The following is a 25401-nucleotide window of genomic DNA, read 5'->3' as shown; positions in this document are numbered from 1 at the left end:
ATACATGCGGGGACTTTGCTTAAGCTTCACTTCTTGATCCAAGGAACAAGATTAGGAAGAAGCGCGTGGGGAGTGAGGTTGTCATGAAAGTCAGTCCCGTCGTGGTCATCAGAATAGAGCATGTATTCCCAGAAAGCACAACGCATCAATTGGTATCAGAGAAACGTATCCATTGGAGGCAGTAATACTGTCGTCTCTCCATTCACCAGGACTACGAGGTCCGAGACTGCAAATCCATTTTTAACGCCATCCATGCCTCATGAACCGCAGATTCCCAATCCCGATAAGAAGTCAGAGCCAAAGCCGACTTCTCATAACAGCCGTAACGATGCGAACATCTTACTCGTCATCGGACTCCTCCTCGGCCTCAGCGGTGGTCTGGGCGATACGGTCAAGATCACGCTGGCCGGACTGGGTGATGCGGCGGCCACCCTTCTCCTCGTCGATCTCAACGACACCGATCTTCTCAAGAGCCTGGAGGATCTTGCGGTCGACACCACCGGAGGCGTCGACGTGCTTGGAGGGGCGCACACCTCGGTTCTTGGCGGTGCCGTGGACCTTTCGGAGACGGCCAACACCGACGGTCTTGCGCATGTAGACGTGGCGGGCAACGGAGGCGGCGCGCACGTAGAACCAGTCAATGTCCTCTGTCAATGAAGCGGGTCAGTGGTGATCGCCACCCAAGATGTACAGGTAGTGGAAGTAAAATTTGAGGTGGATGTGTCGTTCAGCAACAATAGGTTGAAATCCTTGTCCGCAAGCGAACTCAGGTTTTGTGGATGGTTGTTTAAAGTCATCATGTACGATAGCAAAAGATATTGCTACGTGACACAACCAATGCGAAGGGGGAAAAAGGGTATAGCTTACGGGGAGGAAGCTCGCGAGAGGGACCGGTCTTGACAGTGTCCACCCAACCTTGAAGAGAGTTAGCAAAAATGCGGGCAGTTCAAGAGTGCATAGAATACATACCGGGAATGGGAAGTTTGCCCTGGCGCTTCAAGAAAGAAGAGTAGTTCTCAATGAACTTCTGGGCCTTGAGAGACAAAACACATCAGCATGATTCCGTAATGGGAGGTCTTGCGACCCCCTCGCGCCTGCTCCAACTGTGATGTTCCAATCTTGTTCTTTCATGGGTGTGCCCAGTCGTTTTCTCTTCTGCTTCTATAATGCTCCCATGTGAATGGTGATCTTGCGCTCTTGCAATGATAGAGAGAGTCGAATTCGGTCGGATCCCATCTTTTTCTTGGCTGGCAGCGCGGGGCCGTCACTCAAGGAATTTGGTTTTCGGAAGAACCTACATCGACATCGCGAACAGTGATTCCTCCAGGCATTTCGGCGGTATTGGTTTGGGGTTGTTGGGTGAAGTCGGGATGGGAAGGCTGTTGGCTAGTGTTGACGACTTTGAATGGGGTGGAGGTAGGGTATCAGAGAAGTTCAAAAGTTACCGCACTCGCTAAGATTAATTTCGCAATATTTTCTTGTGGTTTCAAATTATCTCACCCTCAGCCACAGTGGCTAAGTGGCTGTGTCAATCCACCGATTTCAATCTGTGGCAGGGTTCCCCTTCCTCTCAATTGAGCCCCACATACTCTTTGGGTTCTCCACCTCTAAACCAACCGACATGTTCAATCTGCTGCCTGAGAAGACAACCTACCTGGCGACAAAAAAGCACTCAAGATATAGTTCCTGCTTGGCGAAGGAAATCCTTTCGTGAATTCATCATGTTAACTCAACATACTAAGACTCATAATTGGTATTAATGACAGGTTACATCTGCTACCAGTATTTGCGCTGCCCTTCATTACTCGCCGGCCCCTACTCAAATCCCAACCCTATTCAATCCCACACTTCCAATCCAGATAGGAAATTCATTACTTCACCACCATTCGAACTGCCATCATCCCTCTCGTAGTATTAGTGTTGCACTTTTGTCGCCCCGGTTATTTCTGATTGCTTGCTGATGCCCATCGAGCATCCCATTGCGCCATGTCCGCTGCAGAATCACCGCGACCAGACGCTTTGCCTTGGGCGACGAGCTCATGGGTTTGATGGGTCTGGACATATTCGTCACACCACGTGGTCACATGATGATGATTATGGTGATGCTGGTGAGAAGAAGAAGAACCCTTGGGCTTGGGCTTCGATGATGAGCTATGATGCTTCTTGGAGGACGATGCGTCCTTGCCACTATCGAGAATGTGTTAGCCAAGTTTGATTGCGTCATAACACATGCAGAGCGAGACCAGTCCCAAGTAGAGTAAGGGTCATGAAGAATATTCGCGGTGGTCTCATAAGTGCTACTAACCTGTGCTTGCCGGCCATGGTGATGTGTTAGAGAGATGGGTGGTGTGAATGAGAGATCCGTAACTGAAGCGTAGCGAGGTCAAAAGCTTTTTGGAAGCAAGGAATTCTTTGAGATATATTACGAGTGATGTTCAGTCAAGCATCGTTCCCCAACTGCTTGTAAAAGGACGAGCATGCTTCTTTTATCGCCACATCATCAGTAGATTTGATGAAGGGAGGCACTAAACGCCCCGTATCCCGGTATCATCAAAGTTGAATCGTTCCCTTCTGAAGGCGACCATCTTCCCCTACCAAACTTCAGGACTACACATGCCCTTGCGTGTGTTTACTGTGAAATTAGTGTGTGGATGTAGGTAGGCACTTCTTCCCTGACCGGGGAATGTTTTTGGTCCTCACTCCTAGATGGCAACCACCCGCACACTCCTGTTTCACAATGTATGAACTGTCTGCCAACAACTGCGATCTCCTGCACATTGGTCATAATACGGGGTACATAATATATCCTGTATCTGCTCCTAAGTGGCGTCATAGGTCGTGGTTGATGTTAGGGGGCCCTAAAAGGAAAGGAAGGGAGATTCTCCCACTTGCGTGAGAAGGCCAAGATCGATATCATCCCTAAACTTTCAGTGTAAACCCTAAGCTCTATCATATGCCAATAGGGAACTGTATTTGATCCTCATGAACTGTCCTGGCGGTTGCCTCCCTTTCCGCCGTCAACCCGAATCTCCGCAGACGTGAGATGCTTTCCCAGCTTCCATCAGAATGCACTCAGTTTGTTGATTTGGCATTATGGAGTTTAGTTCTTAAAGAAGATCTGAAACTACAAACTATTCTTGGTTTCGGAGGTCCAAACTGGGTAGGCGTATTGTCTCGAGTAAACATGCACGGAGGAGGTTAGGGGCGAATCGTAGCGCAAGCTTTCTCGATGACAGTCATGGATCGAAAGGTTATTATTGCTGCAGCTCTCAGAGTTGCAATTCGAAGCTAGTATGAAAGAGCCATAAGAGGAACAACTACTTAGGAGACCAAAATTGCAATATGGCAAAAGATTTTAAGGAGATCCCCATCTGCCAGCTCAGTAATATGGTTTCCAACCGCAACATCGTTCGATTACTCGGTTTTCCTCCATTCCCCACGCCGGTTCAGAAGTGCCTCAACTGCGGAAGCAGCTGCAGACTCGTTACTGTGACTTCGAGACTTCTTCCGTTGCTGCTGCAAGCTCATACTCTCGCTGTGTGCGCTTCTTTGGCGCTTCCTGGAAGGGTTGCCTACGGTAGTGGCAGGAGAGGAAAAAATTGTATCAAAAACTAAAGATCCCTCTCCGTGGAATTTCTTGATGTGAGTGGTAGCGTTGTCTTTGCGTGAGTAGGTTTTGCCGCATTTCTGGCAGCTCCAACGATTCCCGCTGTGGGTCGCCTGGTGCTTCTGGAAGTACGCCAGCCGCTTCTCCGCCTTGCCAGTTGGAACAAAGTCGCATTCGGAGCATTGGAGCTCCAAGGGTGGCAAGCTTTTGCCACTGCTACCGCTGCCTGGAGACACCGAATCGGTCTCTCCGGCCGATCCGGAGCTACTGATTGCCGAGTCTGAGGATAAGTCGTCTATCGACGAGAAACTGCTCTTCTTCTGCTGTCCGCGGAAGTAGTTCAGATTATAAGCAGTAGTGCTGGCGGATGCTGCTACTGCTGCTCGAGGGAACGGAACCGTATTTGATCTAGCCAGCGACATCGCTTTGTTGAATGCATCTACAGTCGGAGTCGGCGGGGCGGCGGCAGTATCGTTGGTTAGACCGAAACTGCCGCCGAACGTGATGTCGGCAAAGTCTGGGCCCCAGGTCATAGCCGCCCCATCGCATGGCACAACTCCAGTTGGAATGTCCACACTCAAAGTGGGCGTCGGCTGCCTCAAATGGTTGTTCTCGTTTCCATTTCGATTAGGGCGGTTCCTGCTTTCGAATGACTCTTGGAGGAAAATGTCGCCTGCCGCAAGACCCTGAATGTCAATGGTCGAAGTGGTGAGTTCCGAAGAGTGGCTGTATACGTGGTTTGGAAGATTTACGGATGGCTGCTCAGTGTTTGCGATGGTGTGATGGGTGTTCATTTGCGAGAGAATGTTGTGGCTAGTGTACTGTGTACTAATGGTACCGTCCAGTGTATTCGGAGACCTGCCTGAAGAAGTTGGCGAAACCTCTGGCGAGAAGAAGGGGTTTTCTGTTCGAGGCGTGGATTGGCTGACGTTAAGTGCTTGGGGCAGGCGTTCACCACGATAGGGGCCAGCCGGGTTGGGACCCCACTGAGGTTGAGGAGCATCACCCACGAGCTCGCTTGCATATTGCTCGTCTGCATACTGAAGACAGGGAAGCTCCGGTATCGTAACTATCGTATCTGTTGTATCATAGAGCTCGGATAATCCCGGTCCAGAACCCCCAGAAGACGAGCTCGAGGAGCCCGTGCTTGGCCGTTTCCCAATATCAGAACACGAGAGCAGTGAGTCCTCAAAGCCCTTGGTTGGACTACCATCATGACAACCTCGACGCGTCTTTCCAAGGTCCTCCGTGAGGGTGTGTTGGCAGCTGGGGCATAAGCTGGACTTGGGCCCAATCATGCGCTTCATCACCTCAGCAGAGGCATGGAGGAACTGCATGGTCTTGCTGCTGAGTCGTGAGCGCAACCACGAGCACTTCCTGCTGGAAGTGGTGGGGAATCTTTCGGTGGTGTTGCACTCTGGGCAGTCGAAATTCCCGTCCTTGAAAAAACTGCATTCTCGAAGGTGCCAGAGCATCTGCTTGGCATCGCGAAAGGCCCTTGGGCATTTGCTCATCATGCAAGCTACACCATTAGGCGTTACGGGAGAAGGATCCTCGAGGAGGTAGTACTCAAGCGCCGATGCATAAAAGCGGCTTTTGGAGCAATTGTCGACGGAACGAGTTAAAAATCTTTTAGAGGTTAGTCTCAATACTCATGGGGAGGGTAAGCATTGGAAGGAATCTTACTGGCAGTTCTGTTGTTTGGTAACATCGTGCCCAGGTACACGAGTGCTTGCAAGACTTGCTCGGTGAGCGAAGTTATGGTGCTGCCGGTGAAGGTCATTCATAACATCGTTTGTTGGGCTGAGCGTGGCGCAGAAGCTTGAACTATCAGGTAGCGAGAGTTGGTTGAAAGGGGCATAGTGTGTATTCTCGGACGGGAAATAAGACGTTGACTGCATCGTGAACGTTTGAATTCGTTTATGTCTGAAGCCGTGGATTCAAATTCAGATTCGAAGGACAGAATGGACAAGCAAATAGGTTGAAAATGATATGTCGATGCGGCATGGTCGTCCAACGTGTTATAACTCTTTCTGCTGTTCTGTTGTTCTGAGTGGTCGATTGCCTTCACTCGGGAGGAAGATAGGGACCGAAGGTGGGCGCTTCATCGCGTTTGCTGATTACGCATGCCCTCCTTCGAATAAATTTCCCTGTGTTCCCTGACCGCCAACACACCGACCAATCTGGGCCAGTGGGAGCTCATGTATGGGAGCATATGGTCTCCAAGGGACGGTCCATGATGCACTGTCCGCAGGTGCGTACATCTCCAGGGCGTGGCGAAACCGCGCTAGTTGTCGGTTGAGTATCGGTGTTCATGTCGAAGCCCAGTTTGATCTCAAGGAATGTCTTTGTAATCAAAGTCAAGGGCACAGAAGGGAAGGAAGTGTAATTAAGGCAACAACTAAACGTGACCTACAAGTGGCATGGGTTATGCAGGGTGTGGTTGCCCTATTCCCTCAGGCTTGGTTTTGCTGCCGCCGGCTTCCCATTGACCAAGAAAGTTGCCACTCTACGCAGTAGGGAACATGGGGAGGCGGCGGTTCCCGTAACTTGGGAAGCTGGGAGGCTCGGGAATACGAGCTCTCTGGGGTGTTCTGTCTGTCAGTGTTCCTCCCTTTCTCAAAGCGAGGTCCTTTGGTCAGGTACGCCCAACTTGTAGTCGAAAGGGGCTCTGAGGTTCTGCCTTGTAAGGTAGATTGAAGCGGGGATGCAAGGTGACTTCATTACGCCAAGATTAAAGATTGAGAGCGGGAGAATGCGGGCCGGCGGCCTGCTGGTAGAGAAAATAGTAGTATATATTGCTCCGTCTGGTGCCATAAGTGTAGGAAGAGGAGAGGGGACAGAGATGGACGGATATATAGATAATCATAGGTCTTCCCAGGACCATAGTACTCGACATTTCTGCTTTCAGTGATCATACGTTCTTGGGGTCATTCGGCGAATCTATTTTAAAAACGTCATACGGCGATGAGGCCCCCAATTGACTCTTGACAAACTAAGAACTAAGCAAAGCGTGGTGTAGTCTGATGTAAGAAAGCTTACATTGCATACGAAAGAAGCCTACAGCTACCATTTTACCGTGGAAGATGGAGGCGCAGCCACGCGCGATGAGGTTATGGCATTGGGGGCGGTTGGAGACTGATGCCCAAAGACATGATATAGTTAGATTGAAGTGTAGCCTTAAGCAAGCAGAACGGAATCTCACAGAACGGCTGTGAGATGAGGCACGGAGAGCTCGATCGATAGTGCTGATATCCAAGACTCGTACGTACACTGCCCCGCTGTGTGTGATGGTATTGCATGGAGTTAGCACATCATTGGCCCACGAAGCGCACCTAATGCAGTGTAAATGAATCCGAGACAAAAGGAACCACAAGCGGGGTCTATTCCGCCCAAGAAGTATGGCTGGACTCATCTTGAATCAACGCATATGCTGAGTTCATCGCCCTGTTCCGCAACAGACAAGCTCCCAACTCCGTGGGACAGACTCGACGTGCCTCCGAGGACTCGAGTATCCCGGTAAGGACGATCGGTGAGCCTTGCGCTTCGGTGAACGACTCGCTGGTGGCTGAGCAGGACATCTTGCGCCATGATCCACGTCCATCCGAGGTCTTCCAGCGATGTCGGTCGAAGAGAGACATGGAATCGCAACCAAGATGAATTCCCATCACCATAGCTGAAATCTGGCACCCCGAGAAACAGCCGACAACACGCGATCGGGCTGCAACACCTGTTTGGTGTTGGCGTCGTATTTCCAGGCTTGTTCAAAGGTTTGGGATGAGCAGATGAAGTTGATAGAAGGTTAGAGGGAACCAACCCCTGAAACCCGATCCTTCGGGAGGCTCAAATCACGTGCGATCGATTAAATAAACCCCGCAATCGTTGAAGAAACTACGCCATGCGACTGCTATGATTGCTCCGACTCCCCTCCGAAAAACAAACTGCTTAACGGCCAAGTATAATAATACAATGGCCGATCGGGGACAAAGGGTCAGACGTAACTGATATTTCTCGTGTGTTAGAGCCTGACACCGGACACCCAGGGCAGCACCACCATTGACGCTAGAACATGCATGTATCGAGATTAGCCGGTGGACGCCGGTGCTTGTATTATGGCGAAGGTGGCCTTATCGATAAAGCTACCGATTTGACAACAGGCTTGGCCAGCAAACATCCAACAAGCCCTCTAAAGCAACCCGCATCGCGGCACAGGAGCGGCGCCGTCACTCATTTCAACCAACTCCAGACTCACCAATGCTTCCACGGTAGCCCATGAGCTTACCTCCGGGTAAGCGATCGTTAGCCCCCGACCATACATAAAGCATATACCCACACTTGCTTGCTGCAGTAGCAAAAAGCAACCCACCATGCGCGAGTTCATGGATTACATCCAGAGTGCCTTCTACACCGCGACGGGCTGGAACCGCGACAACTCATACTCGTCCCTGAACGCGACTGCCAATGCCCTACTCGAGTTCCCAACCCCGCGCGGGGTGCGCCTAACCCTCGGCTCGCTTGCGACGCCCCAGTTCGCGACCGCCTACCAGCTGGGCACCGTCGGCGTCGTCGATGGTTCCGTTTCGTACCTGTACTCGACCGTTCCGCTACACGACACCATAGCCCAGAGCGCCCGTATTCCCCTGCCTGATCTACTGAAGGGCTACAAACTGTTGCGAGAATTAGGGGCGGCGGTCACGAATAATGGCGGCGGGGATGCGCTGAAACAACAGAGACAAAAAGAAGCCCTTGCATACGGGCGCCTATACCTGCCTAGGTCTATGCTGGAAGCACTCGTGGTCAAACGCTTTACCAATGCCTTGCAGCTCCAGATTAGTGCGGTGTCCGACCAGACGCTGCGCAATGGCGGTACGGTGCTCGGCATGGTCCAGTACGACAAGGGGCGGTACGGAATTGAAGGCCTTGCATCGTCGGACGGTGGCTTGATGGGCGTACGTGGGTTGTACAACTTCGGCGGCGATGTGGAAAAGTTCAAGCAGCCGCAGGCCAATGCGGTCGAAGACAGCACCACCACCTCAGCACAAATCAATGGCAATGGAAACGGCAACGGCAACGGGGATAGGATCTACGGGCGATTTAGCGCCGGCGCCGAGCTCTACTATGGAACTCTGAACAAGTCCGGTGGCATGAGTATGGGCCTTCGATTCGCGACGTTGCCCTCGCACAAGGGTACGCCGCTCACAGCCACCATGACGATCAACCCCCTGATGGGCAACATAAGCTGGAGCTACGCCCTCATGGCTGGCCAGCATTGCTCCTTGGCCACGCGGATGGATTTCAATGTTTACAGCTACGAGAGCGATTGGGTACTGGGCATGGAACTGTGGCGCAAGAAGGGGGTCATGGACCATCAACCGTGACACCGGTATGACCGATGCTATCACAACGACTGGTACTACAGATGATATCGCAATGGAAAAGGCATTTGCGTTACGGTTCGAGCGAAGTTCCGATGCAAAGATGGATTGGAGGCTGGATGACCCGACGCTCCCAGCAACACCATTTGATGCGGCGGCACCCGAAGCAGTATCCTCTGTGCCCTTAGACAACAAAGTGGAAGAAGAGCCGCCAAAGAAGAAGTCGACACCAGCAGAACGCAGTTTCCAGGCGAAGTTGGAGTGGAGGCTAGACGATCCGAATGAGGAGGAGAAGACTTCACAACCAATCGAACAACAGCAAGTACCTCAACAGACGGTGCAAGCTGAGTCGGACGAACCTGAGTACCCGGGCGTGCTGAAGGTGCGGCTGGACCAGCACATGAAACTTGGTCTTGTCTGGGAGGGCCGGATAAAATCTCTACTCTTCAGTCTGGGAAGCCATGTCGACCTTCGAAAATTGGATTCGCCATTCCGGAGTTTGGGCCTTGAGGTGCAGTTCACCTCATGAGTATTTCAGAGAACCGATCGCAATCACGGCGCAACGTCCATGTAACGACCGGGCGACGCCTGCTGAAGTTTGCTATGCAAAAGCTACTCTGGAGTTGTTGCAGCCAAGGCATGAGCAATCCACGGGAATTAGATGCGCTGGCTGTATATCCTGACCAAGGTCGGTGCAGCAGCAGAGACAACAGTTATAACGACCATGAAATATGATGTTACGTCCAAATGCCTCCAAATCGAGACATATATTCAAGCGAAGGACCCCGCAGATGCAAGGCGGGATGTCGGCATCCATCGCACATGTCGTACGACGATGCGGCTCAATTCACACACACATGGAATTGAGATTCTGAGATGTGCATTAGCACCTCAATGCGGACTTGGTGGTAGATAGATCTACATAGAGAGCGCTCCATGTAGCCAACGAAATAAGCACCTCAAATCAGCCAATGGCAATTGCCGACCGCCGACTACAAAATGGCGCATCCTATTTGCTTTTACCGAATATGATATGACGGGAAAGCCGTGAACATGCCATTTGAGCGCCGTGATGGCCCGACCGACTTGCTGGGCCCATCCTGTACCCAAGTCGGGGAGATCGCTCGGCCTCGGATGGTTGTTCGGCGGTACCGCATAAAGAAAGCTGATTTTTTGTGCGAATGCTCAGACAGAACTCAGGACTGCTCAGGGACCCTGATGGCCGATGAGTTGCCCAGGTCGTGATTGGCTGTCTTACCAAAAACGAGGACCTTGATGGCAGGTACTTTGGGACCAGAACCCATACGGCTAGCCAAGCCCAAATCAGTGGTGCATTCCAGGGGTCTGTGACGTATTAAATCACTGGACGGAAAGCCCCTCAATGGGTCTGACATGTCGAATACATACATATTAACGGGACCTATCTCTTGGAAATCTCTCAAGTTTTCTGCAAGAAAGATTTGTCATATCGAAGAGAGGAACAGGAAGAAAGCCATTAATTTGAAGATGCTGGACACCAAGGGCACGCGGCTGGCTGTCTTGAGTCAGGATTGACTTTTCGACATGGGCTTGATGGGATGTCAGTTACTGCTTCGGGCATGGGGCTGAAGAGGCTGAAAAACCTGCCAGCCTGCCCAACCAAGCAGAGAGTCGCTAACGCAACAGGGGGTACCCCTCTGTTCCAGCCCCCCACTGGGGGACTACAGGCTCGGCGCTCCACTACGGATCGCCCTGTAAATGGGTAAACCGGTGCAAGAAAAAAAGAAGCTGGGCAACATTTGTCCATCAAGGTCCTCAATCTTTCCATACGGGGCCGCATCGTGACGCTCACTCACCACCGCTGCTGCGATTCTTCCCTTTCTGCCGGGTTTTCGTCTGTCTGTCCGTTCTACAATGTGCAGTGCAGTATCTATCACTTGTTTGATTTTAGAGGGCTTTATGGGCCAAACGACCAATCCTGGGCTTAACGAATGAATGACTGAATGAATGCGACGTACAATTTGTCACGGGATTCTTTTTTAGTGCACACCACAATAGCCGGCCGGAGTCATACTTGTCTGTCATTGTTACTAGATCTTTTCGGCCTTCGAAGGCTTTCTCTCTCTTGAACGCGGGAACGACGACCAACTCACCCACGGCGACTTCACCCAAAGGCTCTTTTTTGGGGGCGACTTTCATCAGCTCTCAGGATCCTGCTGGCCAGTCGACGACAATAGGCACCACACAAACCCTCTGTACATTGGTTGGCTTTGATCGAGTATACTGAAGAAAGACTACAAATTGTGCATTGTATATATTCTGCCTTCCGGGAAGAAAGGACAGGCCTCTTGCGGTGCTATATCATTGGAAGATAGCACTTGCCCATCACGTTCGTTCGCGAGCCTTTGGTAAGTTTCTTCCATATATTTCCATGCGTACACCCAGTCTCTGCTTGAATGGTGCAATCCTTGATGCCCATTTTAGCCGGTGGTTTAAGGTTTCGTTCTCGGTGAGCCGGAGATGTGACTTCTTTCGCGTGGGCTTGGCCATCAAGGTACGCGAGTTTGTGTTGGTCGTGTTGGCTGTCCATGCCGTCTCCCTCGACTCAGCAGCCACTCACAGTCAGCGAACCATGCAAGATTACCACATGCGTTCATATCAGAAGGACATGAGAACCTTGAGGTCGAACCAATAATCTCCTTCTCCCTGTTTTTCTCGTTTGTCCCGGGACCGTGGTTTGGGGACCCGACCCTACAGTAGTTCCTTGTCAACCTTCTGCCTTGCTGCACCTGTCATTCATTATAAGACCCCCTTCTTCGCCGCATCTTGGCTAACGATGACACCCTTTGCAGCTGCAAGTTTCCGTTACCAAGCTTTCTTGGACGCATAGAGTTTACTTGGCACTCGCCGCCCATCTCGCGGTCTAATCCTTCCAATCCACTGTGGTCGTTTCCAAGATCCAAATAAGCTTTGTGGATTAATAAGCTTCTGTGGCTATTCAAGGGTTGGCGAAGTCATACAGGTTTTGCTACCCAGCTAGACAGACCACTGGCCGCAACTCCTGTCCCGTCATTTCGGCTCTCAAATTTAGCCACAGGTCATTGGGCTGAACCCTGATCTTTCTGGAGGACAATTTACTCAGCAAAACCTCGTCACCTCCACCGGCGGAACTTCGCCTTCCAATCTTTCACCTCCAACCTCCAATATGGATCGCATCGCAAATGTCGTCACGTTTGCCCTTAAGGCCCGGCAAGATGACGGGTCTGGCGCTACCGCTCCCGAAGCGGAGGCCGCCGGCTTTACTGTAACGACACAATGCGACAGCGGCAACGAATTTGATGGTCGCATCGGCCTCCGAGTGTCGTCTATATTCGTCATCCTCGTCGGGTCTCTCATTGGTGCCATGCTGCCTGTCGTCCTGGCTAGAAGCTCCAAGATGCGCGTACCCAAGTTGGCCTTCTTTGTCGCCAAGTACTTCGGTACCGGTGTGATCATCGCCACTGCGCTCATCCACCTTCTGACACCCGCATTCGAAGCACTTGGCTCGCCTTGCTTGGAAGACTACGAGATCTCGCAATACTCATGGGCTGCCGGCATCTGCCTCATGTCCATCATGGCCATGTTTGTCATGGAGATCCTAATCGCACATTACGACATTTTCGACGGCCACAAGCACGATGCCGAGTCCCTAGACCCGTCGCTGGATTTGCTTAAGAAGAAGGGAAGCGATGCATCGTCGCCGCCCTCACCGAATGCCCAATCGCCGCAGCCGGACCTCGAGGCTGGTCATGGAGGGGTCAAGGAAGGCGAGGGTCATCGTCATACACCGGCTTTCCAAGTGCCAGGCGCAGACACCGATATCTCCTACCCTCGCGGAGAGGACCACCTCGGACACGCGCGCGATCATACTGAAAATGACAGCTACTCGGCCTTCGCCGCGCAGATGACGGCTATCTTCATCCTCGAGTTCGGTGTCATCTTTCACAGCATCTTCATCGGCCTGACCCTCGCCGTCGCTGGAGACGAGTTCGACATCCTCTACATCGTCCTCGTCTTCCACCAAACATTCGAAGGACTCGGTCTGGGCGCTCGGCTTGCGACTGCGACCTGGCCCAGGGCCAAGAGCTACATGCCCTATCTGCTCGCTGGCCTGTATGCTATTAGCACGCCGATTGCTATTGCAGTCGGTCTTGGTGTGCGCCAGACTCTATCACCCAGCAGCCCCACCACCCTGATCGTTAACGGCGTGTTTGATTCGATCAGTGCAGGTATCCTCCTGTATACTGGCCTGGTGGAGCTATTGGCCCACGAGTTCATGTTCAACCCGGACATGCAGAAGGCTGGTTTACGCATCAAGCTGCTGGCTCTAGGGTGTATTGCACTCGGAGCTGGACTGATGGCGCTCCTTGGCAAGTGGGCGTAGTCAAATTTCAAGCAGTAATAGTGATTGCACACATTATTTGAAGAGAGCATTGCACGGCGTAAATAGACAGATTTCCAGCTCTACCAGAACCAATAGAAATAATACTACACTTCATCGTATTCTATATTTATAAGAGTGAACGGGGGCAAAATATATTTAAATATCGTGACATTTGCCCTTCGAGGTGGAGCAAGTCTAAAAGCCCCCTTTCCTGCGCACATATTTGGGATGCCTGGCACAATTCACCACAGTGACGTTGAAGTGCCATACACAAATGGGACATCATCTTTTTGCGTTATTAAATCTGTCCACATAATCAAGATTTCAGGTTCCCGTCAATATCGTTATTCGTTTTCAGTGTATTCTTTTGATGTACATAAGACGGGGTCAGTAGACAACCTATACTAGAGCGAAGTCGCCAGTCAACCGGAGCAGATACGTTCCGATCTCTCGGCATGGCAAGGGCAATTTAGTCTGGTATGTACACAAAAAGGCCGTTTGCTTGCTACCTAGTAGTCCAACTTTGGTTTTCCTGGCTACGGGACTGCTACACCTACGGGACTGTCAGGCTGACGTATATGAGATAACAGGCCCCCAAAACTACCTACAACCACCCATATCAGCTTGTAACGAAGCAAATAGAAGCTTGGTAGACAAGTTGGTTACAGAGGAACATCGTATCATATGTATATATAAAAAAGCAAATTCTATTCGAAAAGCTAAAACCGAACCTGCGAATGTGTATGTAGACACGTGTCATCTAGCATGACCCGCACTCGATGACGTCGCGGATGCCGCTGGGACAGCTGTGCTTGGTGCGCTTGTGCTTGCAGCGGCGGATGTTCTTCTTGTCGTGGATAAGACTGTGGGGCAGGTTCTCGACGCCGAGGTAGCTGGCCAGCTTGATCTCCTTAACGTTGGAGAGCCCGAAATTCTGCTGGCAGGCCACTTCGTGCTTGGGGTTCAGGGCGGTATCCTTCTTGCCCGGGTTTCCGCCGTGCTTCTCGACGGTCCAGTACGTCGTGCCGTCGTGGTTCTGTGTCTGCATGCTGAAGACGACTTTGGGCACGCCGTTGCCGCCGCGCGCCTGTAGGATGCCCTCGGGGTCCTCCTCGCTCACGTCATCGCTCAGCGCCTCGCCGGCGAACTCTTCGGTAGTCAGGGCGCGCCTCGTCGCGCGTGGCGACCCGCGCAGTGGTGGTGGCCAAGAGGGCAATAGTGATCGTAGCGAAACTTATTTTGCCGGTTCATAGCTTTGAAAATAATTGGATGAAGTAGTTGGGTTGATGTTTGAAGTAAAGTTAGGCCATCGAGTGTGGTTATTGTTGCTGTGTGGTGGTGATGTTCCGAAGACAACCACAAGAAAGAGGGAGTCTACACCTCCCTTTATACAATTTCCGTTGCGATGGATTGACCTTGACTTTGAATACTTCGTTCCAGTCTCGTTGCAAGCGAGCAGGTTCCAACAGCCGAGCAGCAGTTGATAGCCTGTCACGTTGTAGAGTGACTAGCCTCGCCAACATCCCCTTGATGCTCTTGCCATGGTCTAGAAGTTCTGCAAGTTGACGATCTTATGCGATATTGTTGGGGCCGTGGATGATGACTGATATGACTTCCTGGGTGCAAATTCCCTCTAGAAGAGATCAAACCAGAAGGCTGACGGTACGGTCTAAACCTGGCCATCACTCCTTCAGAACAGAACACACCCTATCGGCTCTGCAGTACGAACTAGCCTTTGCCGGCTACAGGAGCAAACATACATTTATTGCCTTGTCCTCTATTCTGCTGACTGCGGCCGAGATCATAGTTCAACACACAGCCTGGAATGTCAGGATGCCGAATCAACAACACACAGACATTGAATGACGTAGCTGATGTAGCGTAGCAGCCAGGAAAAGACCGATTCTCGTAAACGAGCCAGCAACACGAGACGAAGCCCAATAAAGCAAAGAGACGACCACAACAGCTGCCGAGGCAAGCTCTTCGACTGGTCTTGGCAGGATGGGAACCCAACTCGCGGACTACGATCCAATTCCATGGCGAACGTCTATCTGGTTGTGGAAGGAAGTCAGATGAAAGCATACCTACCGTAGCTGCTGATCAAATGTAGCAACGGCTAAGACCCTAGGCGCCTTGAGATATAGAGAATCCTGTTTCGTTTCTGTTGGGTTATACCTTCATTGAACCGAAGAGCAAAAAAAGAAAACAGAAAATCCTCGAGACCAAAGAGGCTACCCAGCGTCCATCAGATATGGGTGAAAACTGATTGTTGAGTAAATCTGAGTTATATTCACGCCTGCTCGCAATATCGACTTTGTGCGTCTCGAATCATGTTGGAATGATGCAAAGATTGTCAGAAGCATTTATCGCATGTCAAGACGAGTTTCCTATGGCGAGATGTTGCCATCGCAGGCTATTACATCACTATCCATCCCACAACTAATAACCGATCACCACAGTGGAAGCACCAAAGGTCACAGGGAAAGAAACAAAAATATCAATCAGCGATGAGATGAGATTGACTATCGTAGTGCTACCACCATCCAGGAACCGTTCGAATCCAACCACACCACTGCAATTAGTCAATTCCCATAACCCATGTCCCATAGAATGTGTCGTAACCATTTAGAGGAAGACATATTCATCGTCCTCAGCATCTTTGCCATTGCCAACCCGACCCTTGGGCTCCTCCAAGTAGTCATCCTCGGCGGATCGGGGAATCACAATCACTACGAGCTCTTCGTCTCGGTCAGGATCGTAAGGACGAGTGACAGCCATGTCCTTGGCGTTCGTGCCGCCAAGTCGGCGAATGATGTAAGCACGTGCCTCGTCCAGCTTCTTTCCGTTCTCCCAGTCGTCCTTGCCTACAACACCCAAGGCAGGAGACGGGGCGGGAGCAGGAGGCATCAGCATGTCATCGTACTTGTACTTGTCCTCCTCCTCCTTGTTCTCGCGGATCGGACCAAGAATGTGGTGGGCATAGCCGGACTCCACGGCACGAGTGCGGCTGGCGCGAGCATCTTTGTTGATCTTGTCCAGATACTTCTGCGAGAACAGGAAACCGCCATCGGGGGACTTGATAAGCTTGCCGCTCTCGACGTCCTCCTTCTCGGCCTCGGACCAGAATTCCTCGAGCGTGGGGGTCTTTGTGGCGTAAACCTCGTCGGAGTCGCCGTCGTACTCGCCACCGCTTGCGCCAGCAGGCTTAGCGTTGGAGAAAGGCTGGCTTGGGTTAGCAAGGCTCATGATAGCGGCAGCGACGAATGTGTTCTTGGACATGGTCGCAAAAGACAGTTGTATGGTGAAGAGGGAAATATTGGTAGGGTAAGCAACTTCTGTTGGCAAATACCAAAGGTGAAAATGGGTGAACTAGGAATCGACAGCCATGCTATTGTATAGTCAAAACAGGCAAACAAGGAAGCGACGAGCAGGCTACAGTATGATGGAAAAATAAATGAGGGATCGGAGGCCAGGCGTTATATAGTTAAAGAAACACGTACTCCGGGGTTGTTCATATTGACAAGTTGTGACTGACGAAGAGCTCGAGACTGCGATTCCAATAATGTTAGTGATGGAGTTGCGACAGCGTAAATGGTCACTAGAGATAGGTTTGGGAATCAAAGGGTGTAGTAGAGTGAAGGAAGAAATGGGAGAAGCACCTCGTCATAGCGCAACAAGGCGCCATGGCGTGAAGGTTTCCGTTAAGGCTTGCGATCAGGCCTGTGACAATGCCTTCAATGAAACAGCGCGCGACGACGGGGAGGAGAAGGAGGAGGAGGAGAGAAAATAATTACCTTTGAGTAGACAGCAGTCAATATTGCAAGAGTTGAAAGAGAGGGTGTGTGTGAATCGAAGACCTTGGGCTCAAAATAATAATTTTGCCAAGTGAGGTGCTTGAGAACGTGTGAAGGAGAGGAAGTGAAGGTTTGATGATGAGAAGTTCATGTTGGAGGGAAAGGAATGGTTTGGTTGCACAGATGAGAGAGACCATTGAACTGTCTGCAGTCACTTGCAAGACCAGGCGCTTTGCTGATCTGGGATGAGCAATGTGCAACAAGCAGTCAGTAAATCGGATTGTTTGGACGAAATTGTTTGTATCGATGTGCAAGTACCTAAAGGCGAGGGCAAAAGAAAGGAATCACGAAGCGCCTCCTATTAATCACTGCTCTATGACGCCGCCCAACCGCCCCGGCTACATTTAGACACTCATTCACAACGCAACATCGACTGATTTCGGCTCTTCAAGCTCGGAATCGGGCGATAAGACTTATACCGATATCGCCCACGGCGAACGGCTTCTTATTTCGTCACTTGTGCGGCTGGATATCAGCATTAGAAGTTGAGCTGTTTGGCTGGGTAGGCGGGAGGTTGTGGCAATGGAGTTGGAGCCCGAGTTGGAGCCCCTAGACTGTGCGCGCCCCTTCGCGCCGCACCACCAGAATTTTCGGCTCTTTACCGTCAAGATCAGTTAGTAAGACTTATACCGTTGCTGCAAGTGTCTTGCAAGATAGTAGTATTACTGTGGGGGGGCTTATACCTCGAGGTGACGGGGCCGTGAATATGGCTTCATTGTGGATTGAGGTCCAAGCGCCTTGCAGTGGCAAGTACGGCCCGCGTGGAGTCTCGAACCTCGGATTTCAGGGACTTGTAAAGGATGCAGTCACGTCTTCTAATGTCACATATGGAAACGACGGACACTGGGCAGCTATGAGAGACTGGCAGCGAAGTAGTGGTTATACGGCTATAGATTAAACGTTATTGATTCATCAGATGCTGCTCGTCATGGTTTCCTAGAGGTTGATGAGCTTCCAGCATGGCCAACATGTAGGTGTACCGGATGGGTATAAGTTTGGGAGGTACACTTGAGCGGTGGGGCGTCGAGGGGCGTCACGTGGGGTAAGTGAATCCTTAGCAGGGTAGTGGATGTCTTGCATAACAACATCAGAGCCCTCGGGTAGAGCTGTGATGCGATCCAGCCTGTAAGAATATTACGTGAGGTGATCACGCCAATACCAGGAATAACGCAAGACTTGGTGATAGAATGGGTAAATGTATTTTGCTGAGGAATGCCATCATATGGACGAGGGGCAACTATCTGGCGGGATGATAATTCAGAAAAGACCTAAACTGCTCTATCTTCTGGCCCAGGCTCTCAAAACGCCCCTCGGCAGAGTTGAGGCTAATGTTCAGAGGGCTGAACAATATAATTCCAGGGCCTACGGGGTCATCAGCGGGAGCTAGATTGTAGGCAAGAACAAAAGCTCCCCCGTAAGAGAGGAAACTAAAAGAAAGACTAGTCTTCCGTCAAAAACAACTGAAGAGGAACCGGTGTTCCTGGTTGAAGTCTTGCATGTTTCCGGTAAGTTGTAAACAGACCAACCCTTCTTGTAGTCGCCGAACCGCAAGTTGACATCTCACCACCCCTGTATTGATCCACCGTACACAAGAGGTACAAAGGAAACACAAACCAAAAGACAGAACCTCAGGCCAATTCGCTGACTGGTTGCAGGAAACTAAGTACGTTTTGCAACCCGGCAATGGAGACGAACCGGGGCATAACGAGCCTGCTGCAGCTTTTGCTGAGAGATGCCGGACCTGCTTGATTATTATTTAATCCCAATCAGCCCACCATTTGGTGGCGCAGGTACCCACTACGCCACAACAGTGTCCACTCATAGCTGGTGGGTAGGCCGCTAAGCCTAATAAGAATGACGCTAACGCTAAATTCAACACCAACCCAACAGCAGGAAAACAAACAGGAGGGAAACAGGGGCCGATCTTACTCAAGCGATGGCTTCATTTTTCGTTGACAGTTCAAGCAACGTCGAACAAAGAAATTGTTCTACCTATAACCGCATTGTTTCTTTCAATAATAGATACACAGGAAAGAAACAAATGCATTGTACATCTAGCCTAGCAACTGTTATGGCGGCTCGGTAGACCAGTATATAAGGAGACATCCGACATTGGGCCAGACGGAGGAAACGTTCGGCATCAAACTACCATTTCTGTCACACCCCCAACAACCACATCTTCCGATCATGGACAACGATTCTACCATTGGAGGACAGGCCGGAGGTGCTCAACCCCCACCGGCAGATGCATCATCTGCAGCCAATTCGGACGGTAATCAGACAGGTTCCAGTGGCCCGGCTGACACCGTAGCTGCCGCGGAGGAGGTCCAACCGTTCGAAGAAAACTTATTAAAAACAAACCAGGGCTTTGAGGACGGCATGAGCGCCTATACTTGCAAGGTGCCGCGCACTGATGCCGAGGTGGGCCGTGACTTTAACCAGCTTTTCCAGTATATCAGTCCGGAGGCTCAGCAGAGTCTGCGAGAGTCTCCGGCAAGGATCATTAGCATCGGGCCCCAAAACCTTGGCCTACGAGGTGGGGCCGGAGGCGAGTCGTCATCGTCCAGTTCATCATCGGAGGATGGCGGCAACAACAACGACAACAGCGACAACAACCTAAGTGACTTCAATTACCCGAGGGACCCCGTGCCATTTCCCCAGGCGTTAGGGGCTGCGGTACCGGTTGAAATACTCATGAATATACGTGAGTATTTGCCGCCGGTTGACGAGCTCTTGCTCAGCCACACCCACCCCAACGTGTTCAACACTGATAGGTTCTCATTTTATCAACTAGATGCTGCCTATCAGATCGGATTCCAAAACGGCAACCCCGCATACGCAGAAGAGAGGCTCCCATTGCTGTTCTGGGCCATCAGGACCGGTGCCCCCCAACCGTCATACGCGACATCTGGGACACTTGGCGAAGCAACGGCATGGATCTGGACCTCAACTGGGCCCTCAACGGCCCAAGACGTCAACTGGTAGGGTTCTTCAAACCGATTCACGTTGCCGTTCGGGAGGGCCGTCTGGACGTTGTTCAGCAGCTGCGGGAATGGGGTGCTAACATCGACCGTCTAGGTTGGACCGCTACCCTCACCGCCTCGGATCCTGACTGCCACACTCGCTTCGATGATGCAACCTGGCTGGCCATGGAGAACTTGGCACTGCAAAGATACGACGAGGGTGAGCCTTTTCGCAACATGCCGCCCAGCGGTCTCCCGGGAGTTCCACTCTGCGAGGGCTGCGTGTCGGTTGGCTGGGTTAGGCTTCTACGTCGCTACCTCGACCCCTGGGCGGATGCGCAGTTTCGACCGACTACGCTGCCCGTCAGCTTACAGAACAATGAGACACGCCACCGCCATGGCTATCTCATGAGGACCATGAACACATGGATGGACCTGGTAGGACGTGTGCGAACTGACAATACGCCTATGATAGATTATCTTGCCGATGTCATTGCGAGAAGCCGCGCAATTACTTCGGAACCCTTGCCCCTATTCGCTGGGCTGGGCTGGAGTACATCATGCTCAGAGGAATTCGCTCGGAGGAAAACCCAGGGGACAGATCACCGATAATTCACAGAAACGCGATTCACATGATTAATAGGTTCCTGCCCGATTACCCCAACATGGCCCGCGTTTTGATGGCCCGATTGATATTACGAAGATACATGCAGTCAGAGGAAAACCTGACCTTGCTGCAGTATATCGTCTCTACCATCCCAGGACTGGCTTCGCAGTCACCAGGAGCAACTATGATCAAGTCGCGTCTGCTACGAGAAGCAGTGGGCAGTATTACGGGCGTGCCGCAGATCGTTGCCTGGCTGCTTCAACAAGAGGGAGTGCTGTTGCATCACAGCAACTCGCAGCACGTATTGACGCGGCTCAGACGTTGCCGTGAACCGGCCGGCATCCGAGTCAACCTGGCCGCCCTGATGACCCGCGTGGGCCCAAACGAGGAGCTCCCCGGCTGGCACCGCGAAGCGCAGCAGGCCGGCGCCCGGCCTCTCGACCTGCTCCACGTGCACGACGAGTCGCTCGTGGAGCTGGTGGCACGCGGTGGCGTGGACCTGACTCTCGCGTGCCCCCAGACACGGCAGCGTGCCCAGGAAAATCGTGACAGGAGTCCTGTCCTGCTCGAGATCCAAACAGGAGGCCGGACCGTTGAGCAACTACTGCGTTCAGATCAAATAAACTACAATACTGGTCGTCGCATTGTGGATTGGTGTATCGTTAATAATACCAACGTCGTTTCGCAGCAGATTACTGTCTAAAGCAATCTATAGGTAAAGCAAGGTAAGACGAAAAGAGTCCTTCGGCTCTAATCCACTAAGCCTAGTGGCTCTTAGGCGGTATTCCTTGTCTTTCTGTAGACCAAAGTCTAGTACCTTTGTCCCAGAAATGGTTCCTTTCTTTATCATAGGTATCGTTGAGTCCAGGTAGTCTGTTTTCACGGGCTTCATATTAATCTCTAAGTGTCTATCTGACTAGAGCTAGTAACTTGGCAGGTGGGTTTGCAGTCAGTCTGATTGTAGGTAAATGAGTAATAGAAAGTTGACAAGTAACGGGATTCTTCTTTCAAGTGGGCCGCGAAGAGTGAAGATACCGATATGAATTCTCCATAAATCATGCTCTTGGCTCCCAGTCCGCTTTGTTCTTTATAGTGCAAGCGATGTAATAGTGTAGAGCAGTACTCAGGCGTTCAGGGCTGTGACGTGAAAGGTTCTAACTGGGACTCGGCCATATTTAGTGTCAGGCAGTGTATGTGGTTCTTTGTTCTCTCCAGTGTATATAGTCAGAGTCTAGACTGGTCGAAAGAGTATTCCTTCTCCAGGCTACAACAGTATAGCTTAGGGTACCTATACATTACGTCACCAGCATCCAGATCCCTAAAATTTAGCCCGTCCGGGCTTCCTTGGGTGCCGCGGGCGTCCTCATGGTACTTTCCCCGAGGCGCTGCGGGCCGTATTCAAAAAAAAAAAAAAACGTAACGTTTCCCTAGCTGGGCCCAAGAGACAGACACGGAACATTACTATTTGTATCACGAGATATCCCAGATTATGTGCAATACGTCCCTTACTCTTCTTCCCATTGCTTCCTGTCTCTACGAAGGTAGTTGGATAGACTTCTTTACACTAATTTCTTGCTCCCATCGTGGTCATGAACTGCCTCTTCTCGATGCATCCCCTCCTCGGGCGGGAGGGTGTCGTAGCGCTCAGCGCCCGGGGGCACGTCAACGACGGATGATCGCATGTAGATGTGCTTGCCGCCGGCCCAGTCGAGGCCCTCGACGCAGCCGCCCTTGATGCTGACGGTCCCACGCGGCGCGCCGTCGGGTCCAGCGATGCGGTGGAACAGCCGCGACCCGCACTCGCGGCAGAACCAACAGCGCATGGTGCCGCCCCTATCCGTGGGCCGCACGTAGCAGCCCAGCCGCCCCTCGAGCTCGGCGGACAGCGGGAACAGGCCCGCGGCCGGGTAGATGGCGGAGGTGCCATACGCGGAGCCGGACTGCTTCTGGCACTCGGTGCAGTGGCAGTGGAAGAGGGCGATGCGCTCGGCCGATGGGGTTGGGAAGCTGACGTGGCCGCATTGGCAGCGCACGGTAAGGAGCTTCGCGGGAGGTCCTGGAGAGGCCATTTCCGAGTAGTTTAGAGGATGATGTTGGCAACAGGCGCGATATACAGAGCGTGTGCTGGCAATATGCGATGCGAATATTGAAAATGCTCGTGTTGTAGTTGGCTTTGTCAGTGCTGCTTTGGGGACTTGAACTGGGTTGGCGGGGTTGGATCGGATTCAGCGTCGGGGAAGGTTTGGAGAATTTGGAGAAGGAGTCCATCTGTACGAAAATGCGGTCACCGGATCGCAGGTATGCTTGCCCAATGATTCCCTGTTCTGCTACGCACTGGGAATCACAAGTCTAGCCATGCGTCGCCTTACACAGCACTGCGTACTATCATGGCAGCGTCTTCACGTCTTTCCACCCACATTATCAGCTATCGGTTTCCACCGTCTGGGTTGCTTCGGGTCCGAGGCGCCCCTCCATTGGACTGGTAATACCAACATGATCTAGAAAAAGAAAAACACGGACCTAGCGTGAAGAGGCCGGTGCATATTTCTCGCCGATTCGCCATGTGGCGGTAAAACATTGGCAATCACGGCCATCCATTCGACAAGTACCCCGACTTCGCAATGGCTGGTCGGCTATGTGGCTTCATCGCTATATGTAGGGGGGCTATTCTCTTGGCATCAGCGCGGCAGCAAGCCCATGCAAAGTGCAATACATGTCTGTCAATCGGGGAATGAGATATGCATGATGTATAAAGAAGGGGGTGCCCCGGATTTTCTGACGTGCCCGTGACCTTACAGGTCTCACGCCAAAATTGTCACCGTCCTCTGCCGTCTCGTCGCTTCTTCCCACTGACAAACACACCCTGTACTCGAAAATTGCGATGCTCGGATTATGCCGCCTATGGGCCTTCATTTGGTTCCTCCTCGATTGGGAACTGCTTGCGTGTGGGATATCTCCATACTATCGAAATGACCCTGCCGCCGACCTACGGGCTCGGCTCTCGAGGGAGGCGCAGATCTTCCTGCCGGGGTCTGAAGGATACGAGAACGCAACGCAGAGATGGAGTCGCCTCGCTACCCCGGCCTTCGCCATCGTCGTCGCGCCTAGGACGGAACGCGATATACAAGAGACGGTACGTTACCTACCCTGCAATATGATAATCTGCTCACAAACTCCCGTTGTTGCTGCAACACGCTAACGGCTGCGCGTGTGTGCGTGGCTACGGAAAAGGTCAGATACGCCAACGAGAAAGATTCCACGTTTCTCGCCATCGGTGGCCGCCACGGCGTAGCCAATGCCCTGAACAACGCGCAAAACGCCATCGGGATCTGGACGCGCGCAATGCGCACCATAACCGTCCATGAACCCCTCGTCAATGGCACAGGCACTGCGACAGTCGAGCCAGGTGTCGAGGCCGGCGAGCTAACCTCGACCCTGTTCGCGCAAGGCAAAGTCGGCGCCTCAACGGCCTGCGACTGCGTTGGCGTCATGGGCGCCATGCTCGGCGGCGGCCACGGATTCCTGCAGGGCCGGTACGGCCTGACGGCCGACAACCTGGTCTCGGCGCGCGTGGTGACGGCTGACGGCGGGCGTGTGGTGACGGCGTCGGCCTCGGAGAACGCGGACCTGTTCTGGGCCCTGCGCGGCGCGGGCCACAACTTCGGTGTCGTGGCGTCGGTCGAGTACCGCGTCTTCGACCGGACGCCCGCGACGGACGCCTGGGCGTACGAGGAGTACATCTTCTCGCACGACCAGCTCGAGCGCGTCTACGAGCTCGCCAACGGTATGATCGGCGGGCCGGTGGAGCTGACGCATTATGGGCATTTCGAGCGGAGGACGAGCGTCGACGCAGACCATGTAAGCAGCCTAGTTAACTGGCTTTTTTTCTACTCTTATTTAAACGTAGCTAACATTTTTCTTTCCCTGCCTCCAGCCAGTGCTGCCTTTCTGGGTCATTTGGCAAGGGCCGGAAATCCCCTCTAGGTACACCGAACCCCTGCGCGCCCTGGGACCCCTATTGCCCCCGAAAGCGGCCGTAGTCGACATTACGCAACTCAACGGTGTGGCGGGCGCTGATTTTTCCTCGCCCTTCTGCGGTCACGGGGCCGATATCACCCTGGCCCCCGTCGGCCTGCGCCGGTGGAACGTGACCGCGCTCCGTAAAGCCTTCGACATCTACTCCGCTCTCCCGCTCCGGCTGCAGGGGTCTGCCGCCCTGCTCGAGGGCTACGCCACCGAGGCCGTTCAGCGAGTTCCCGAGGCCGACACTGCGGTCCCAGACCGGTTCAACAATCTGCTCGCCTCGCCTGTGATGATTGCTGCGCCGCGCGACGACGAGCGGGGCGAGGACGGGTATGAATCGGACGTGCCCGACGAGCTGTATGAGTACGCGGAACGGTTCCGCACGGCGCTGGTGGAGGGGAGCGGTGGCAAGCTGCATGCCTACGTGAACTACGCCTCGGGAGACGAAGGATTGGAGGCGATATACGGATATGACCAGTGGCGGCTGGAGAAGCTGAGGAGACTAAAACAAACATGGGATCCGAAGGGGAGAATGGACTTCTATAACCCTATTTTGTAGCGCCGAGGTCT

At 52.4% G+C, this 25401-nt stretch overlaps 12 protein-coding genes across 12 annotated transcripts; 6 read left to right on the top strand and 6 right to left on the bottom strand.

Annotated features, from left to right (window-relative positions):
- Positions 1 to 339: 339 nt before the first annotated feature.
- On the bottom strand, positions 340 to 1331 carry PG998_005705 (40S ribosomal protein eS19; the record flags this gene model as incomplete). The annotated part of the gene is made up of 4 exons (XM_066872523.1): positions 340 to 647; positions 868 to 915; positions 970 to 1033; positions 1299 to 1331. 4 exons carry the CDS (start codon positions 1329 to 1331, stop codon positions 340 to 342), a joined length of 453 nt encoding a protein of 150 aa, XP_066732620.1.
- A 609-nt stretch (positions 1332 to 1940) lies between these two features.
- On the bottom strand, positions 1941 to 2322 carry PG998_005704 (uncharacterized protein; the record flags this gene model as incomplete). Its single annotated transcript, XM_066872522.1, has 2 exons — positions 1941 to 2187; positions 2306 to 2322. 2 exons carry the CDS (start codon positions 2320 to 2322, stop codon positions 1941 to 1943), a joined length of 264 nt encoding a protein of 87 aa, XP_066732619.1.
- Positions 2323 to 3414: 1092 nt separating this feature from the next.
- On the bottom strand, positions 3415 to 5508 carry PG998_005703 (uncharacterized protein; the record flags this gene model as incomplete). Its single annotated transcript, XM_066872521.1, has 2 exons — positions 3415 to 5236; positions 5294 to 5508. The coding sequence occupies 2 exons, from the start codon at positions 5506 to 5508 to the stop codon at positions 3415 to 3417; spliced, it is 2037 nt and encodes a 678-aa protein (XP_066732618.1).
- Positions 5509 to 7974: 2466 nt separating this feature from the next.
- Positions 7975 to 8985, top strand: PG998_005702 (uncharacterized protein; the record flags this gene model as incomplete). Its single annotated transcript, XM_066872520.1, has 1 exon — positions 7975 to 8985. The coding sequence occupies one exon, from the start codon at positions 7975 to 7977 to the stop codon at positions 8983 to 8985; it is 1011 nt and encodes a 336-aa protein (XP_066732617.1).
- A 52-nt stretch (positions 8986 to 9037) lies between these two features.
- Positions 9038 to 9511, top strand: PG998_005701 (uncharacterized protein; the record flags this gene model as incomplete). The annotated part of the gene is made up of 1 exon (XM_066872519.1): positions 9038 to 9511. One exon carries the CDS (start codon positions 9038 to 9040, stop codon positions 9509 to 9511), a length of 474 nt encoding a protein of 157 aa, XP_066732616.1.
- Positions 9512 to 12166: 2655 nt separating this feature from the next.
- On the top strand, positions 12167 to 13384 carry PG998_005700 (uncharacterized protein; the record flags this gene model as incomplete). Its single annotated transcript, XM_066872518.1, has 1 exon — positions 12167 to 13384. The coding sequence occupies one exon, from the start codon at positions 12167 to 12169 to the stop codon at positions 13382 to 13384; it is 1218 nt and encodes a 405-aa protein (XP_066732615.1).
- A 760-nt stretch (positions 13385 to 14144) lies between these two features.
- On the bottom strand, positions 14145 to 15189 carry PG998_005699 (uncharacterized protein; the record flags this gene model as incomplete). Its single annotated transcript, XM_066872517.1, has 2 exons — positions 14145 to 14531; positions 15145 to 15189. 2 exons carry the CDS (start codon positions 15187 to 15189, stop codon positions 14145 to 14147), a joined length of 432 nt encoding a protein of 143 aa, XP_066732614.1.
- Positions 15190 to 16009: 820 nt separating this feature from the next.
- Positions 16010 to 16663, bottom strand: PG998_005698 (uncharacterized protein; the record flags this gene model as incomplete). Its single annotated transcript, XM_066872516.1, has 1 exon — positions 16010 to 16663. The coding sequence occupies one exon, from the start codon at positions 16661 to 16663 to the stop codon at positions 16010 to 16012; it is 654 nt and encodes a 217-aa protein (XP_066732613.1).
- Positions 16664 to 19425: 2762 nt separating this feature from the next.
- On the top strand, positions 19426 to 20813 carry PG998_005697 (uncharacterized protein; the record flags this gene model as incomplete). Its single annotated transcript, XM_066872515.1, has 2 exons — positions 19426 to 20012; positions 20081 to 20813. The coding sequence occupies 2 exons, from the start codon at positions 19426 to 19428 to the stop codon at positions 20811 to 20813; spliced, it is 1320 nt and encodes a 439-aa protein (XP_066732612.1).
- Positions 20814 to 20992: 179 nt separating this feature from the next.
- On the top strand, positions 20993 to 21511 carry PG998_005696 (uncharacterized protein; the record flags this gene model as incomplete). The annotated part of the gene is made up of 1 exon (XM_066872514.1): positions 20993 to 21511. The coding sequence occupies one exon, from the start codon at positions 20993 to 20995 to the stop codon at positions 21509 to 21511; it is 519 nt and encodes a 172-aa protein (XP_066732611.1).
- An 856-nt stretch (positions 21512 to 22367) lies between these two features.
- Positions 22368 to 22877, bottom strand: PG998_005695 (uncharacterized protein; the record flags this gene model as incomplete). The annotated part of the gene is made up of 1 exon (XM_066872513.1): positions 22368 to 22877. The coding sequence occupies one exon, from the start codon at positions 22875 to 22877 to the stop codon at positions 22368 to 22370; it is 510 nt and encodes a 169-aa protein (XP_066732610.1).
- A 552-nt stretch (positions 22878 to 23429) lies between these two features.
- On the top strand, positions 23430 to 25390 carry PG998_005694 (uncharacterized protein; the record flags this gene model as incomplete). The annotated part of the gene is made up of 4 exons (XM_066872512.1): positions 23430 to 23463; positions 23607 to 23941; positions 24040 to 24666; positions 24716 to 25390. The coding sequence occupies 4 exons, from the start codon at positions 23430 to 23432 to the stop codon at positions 25388 to 25390; spliced, it is 1671 nt and encodes a 556-aa protein (XP_066732609.1).
- Between the last annotated feature and the right edge of the window lie 11 nt (positions 25391 to 25401).

This window comes from Apiospora kogelbergensis, assembly GCF_038363985.1.
Source record: "Apiospora kogelbergensis strain CBS 113332 chromosome Unknown utg000003l_segment0_segment0, whole genome shotgun sequence".
Classification (NCBI taxonomy): Eukaryota; Fungi; Ascomycota; class Sordariomycetes; order Amphisphaeriales; family Apiosporaceae; genus Apiospora; species Apiospora kogelbergensis.
The sequence above is the reverse complement of the archived record's forward strand: the minus strand, read 5'-3'. Positions and strand labels throughout refer to the sequence as shown.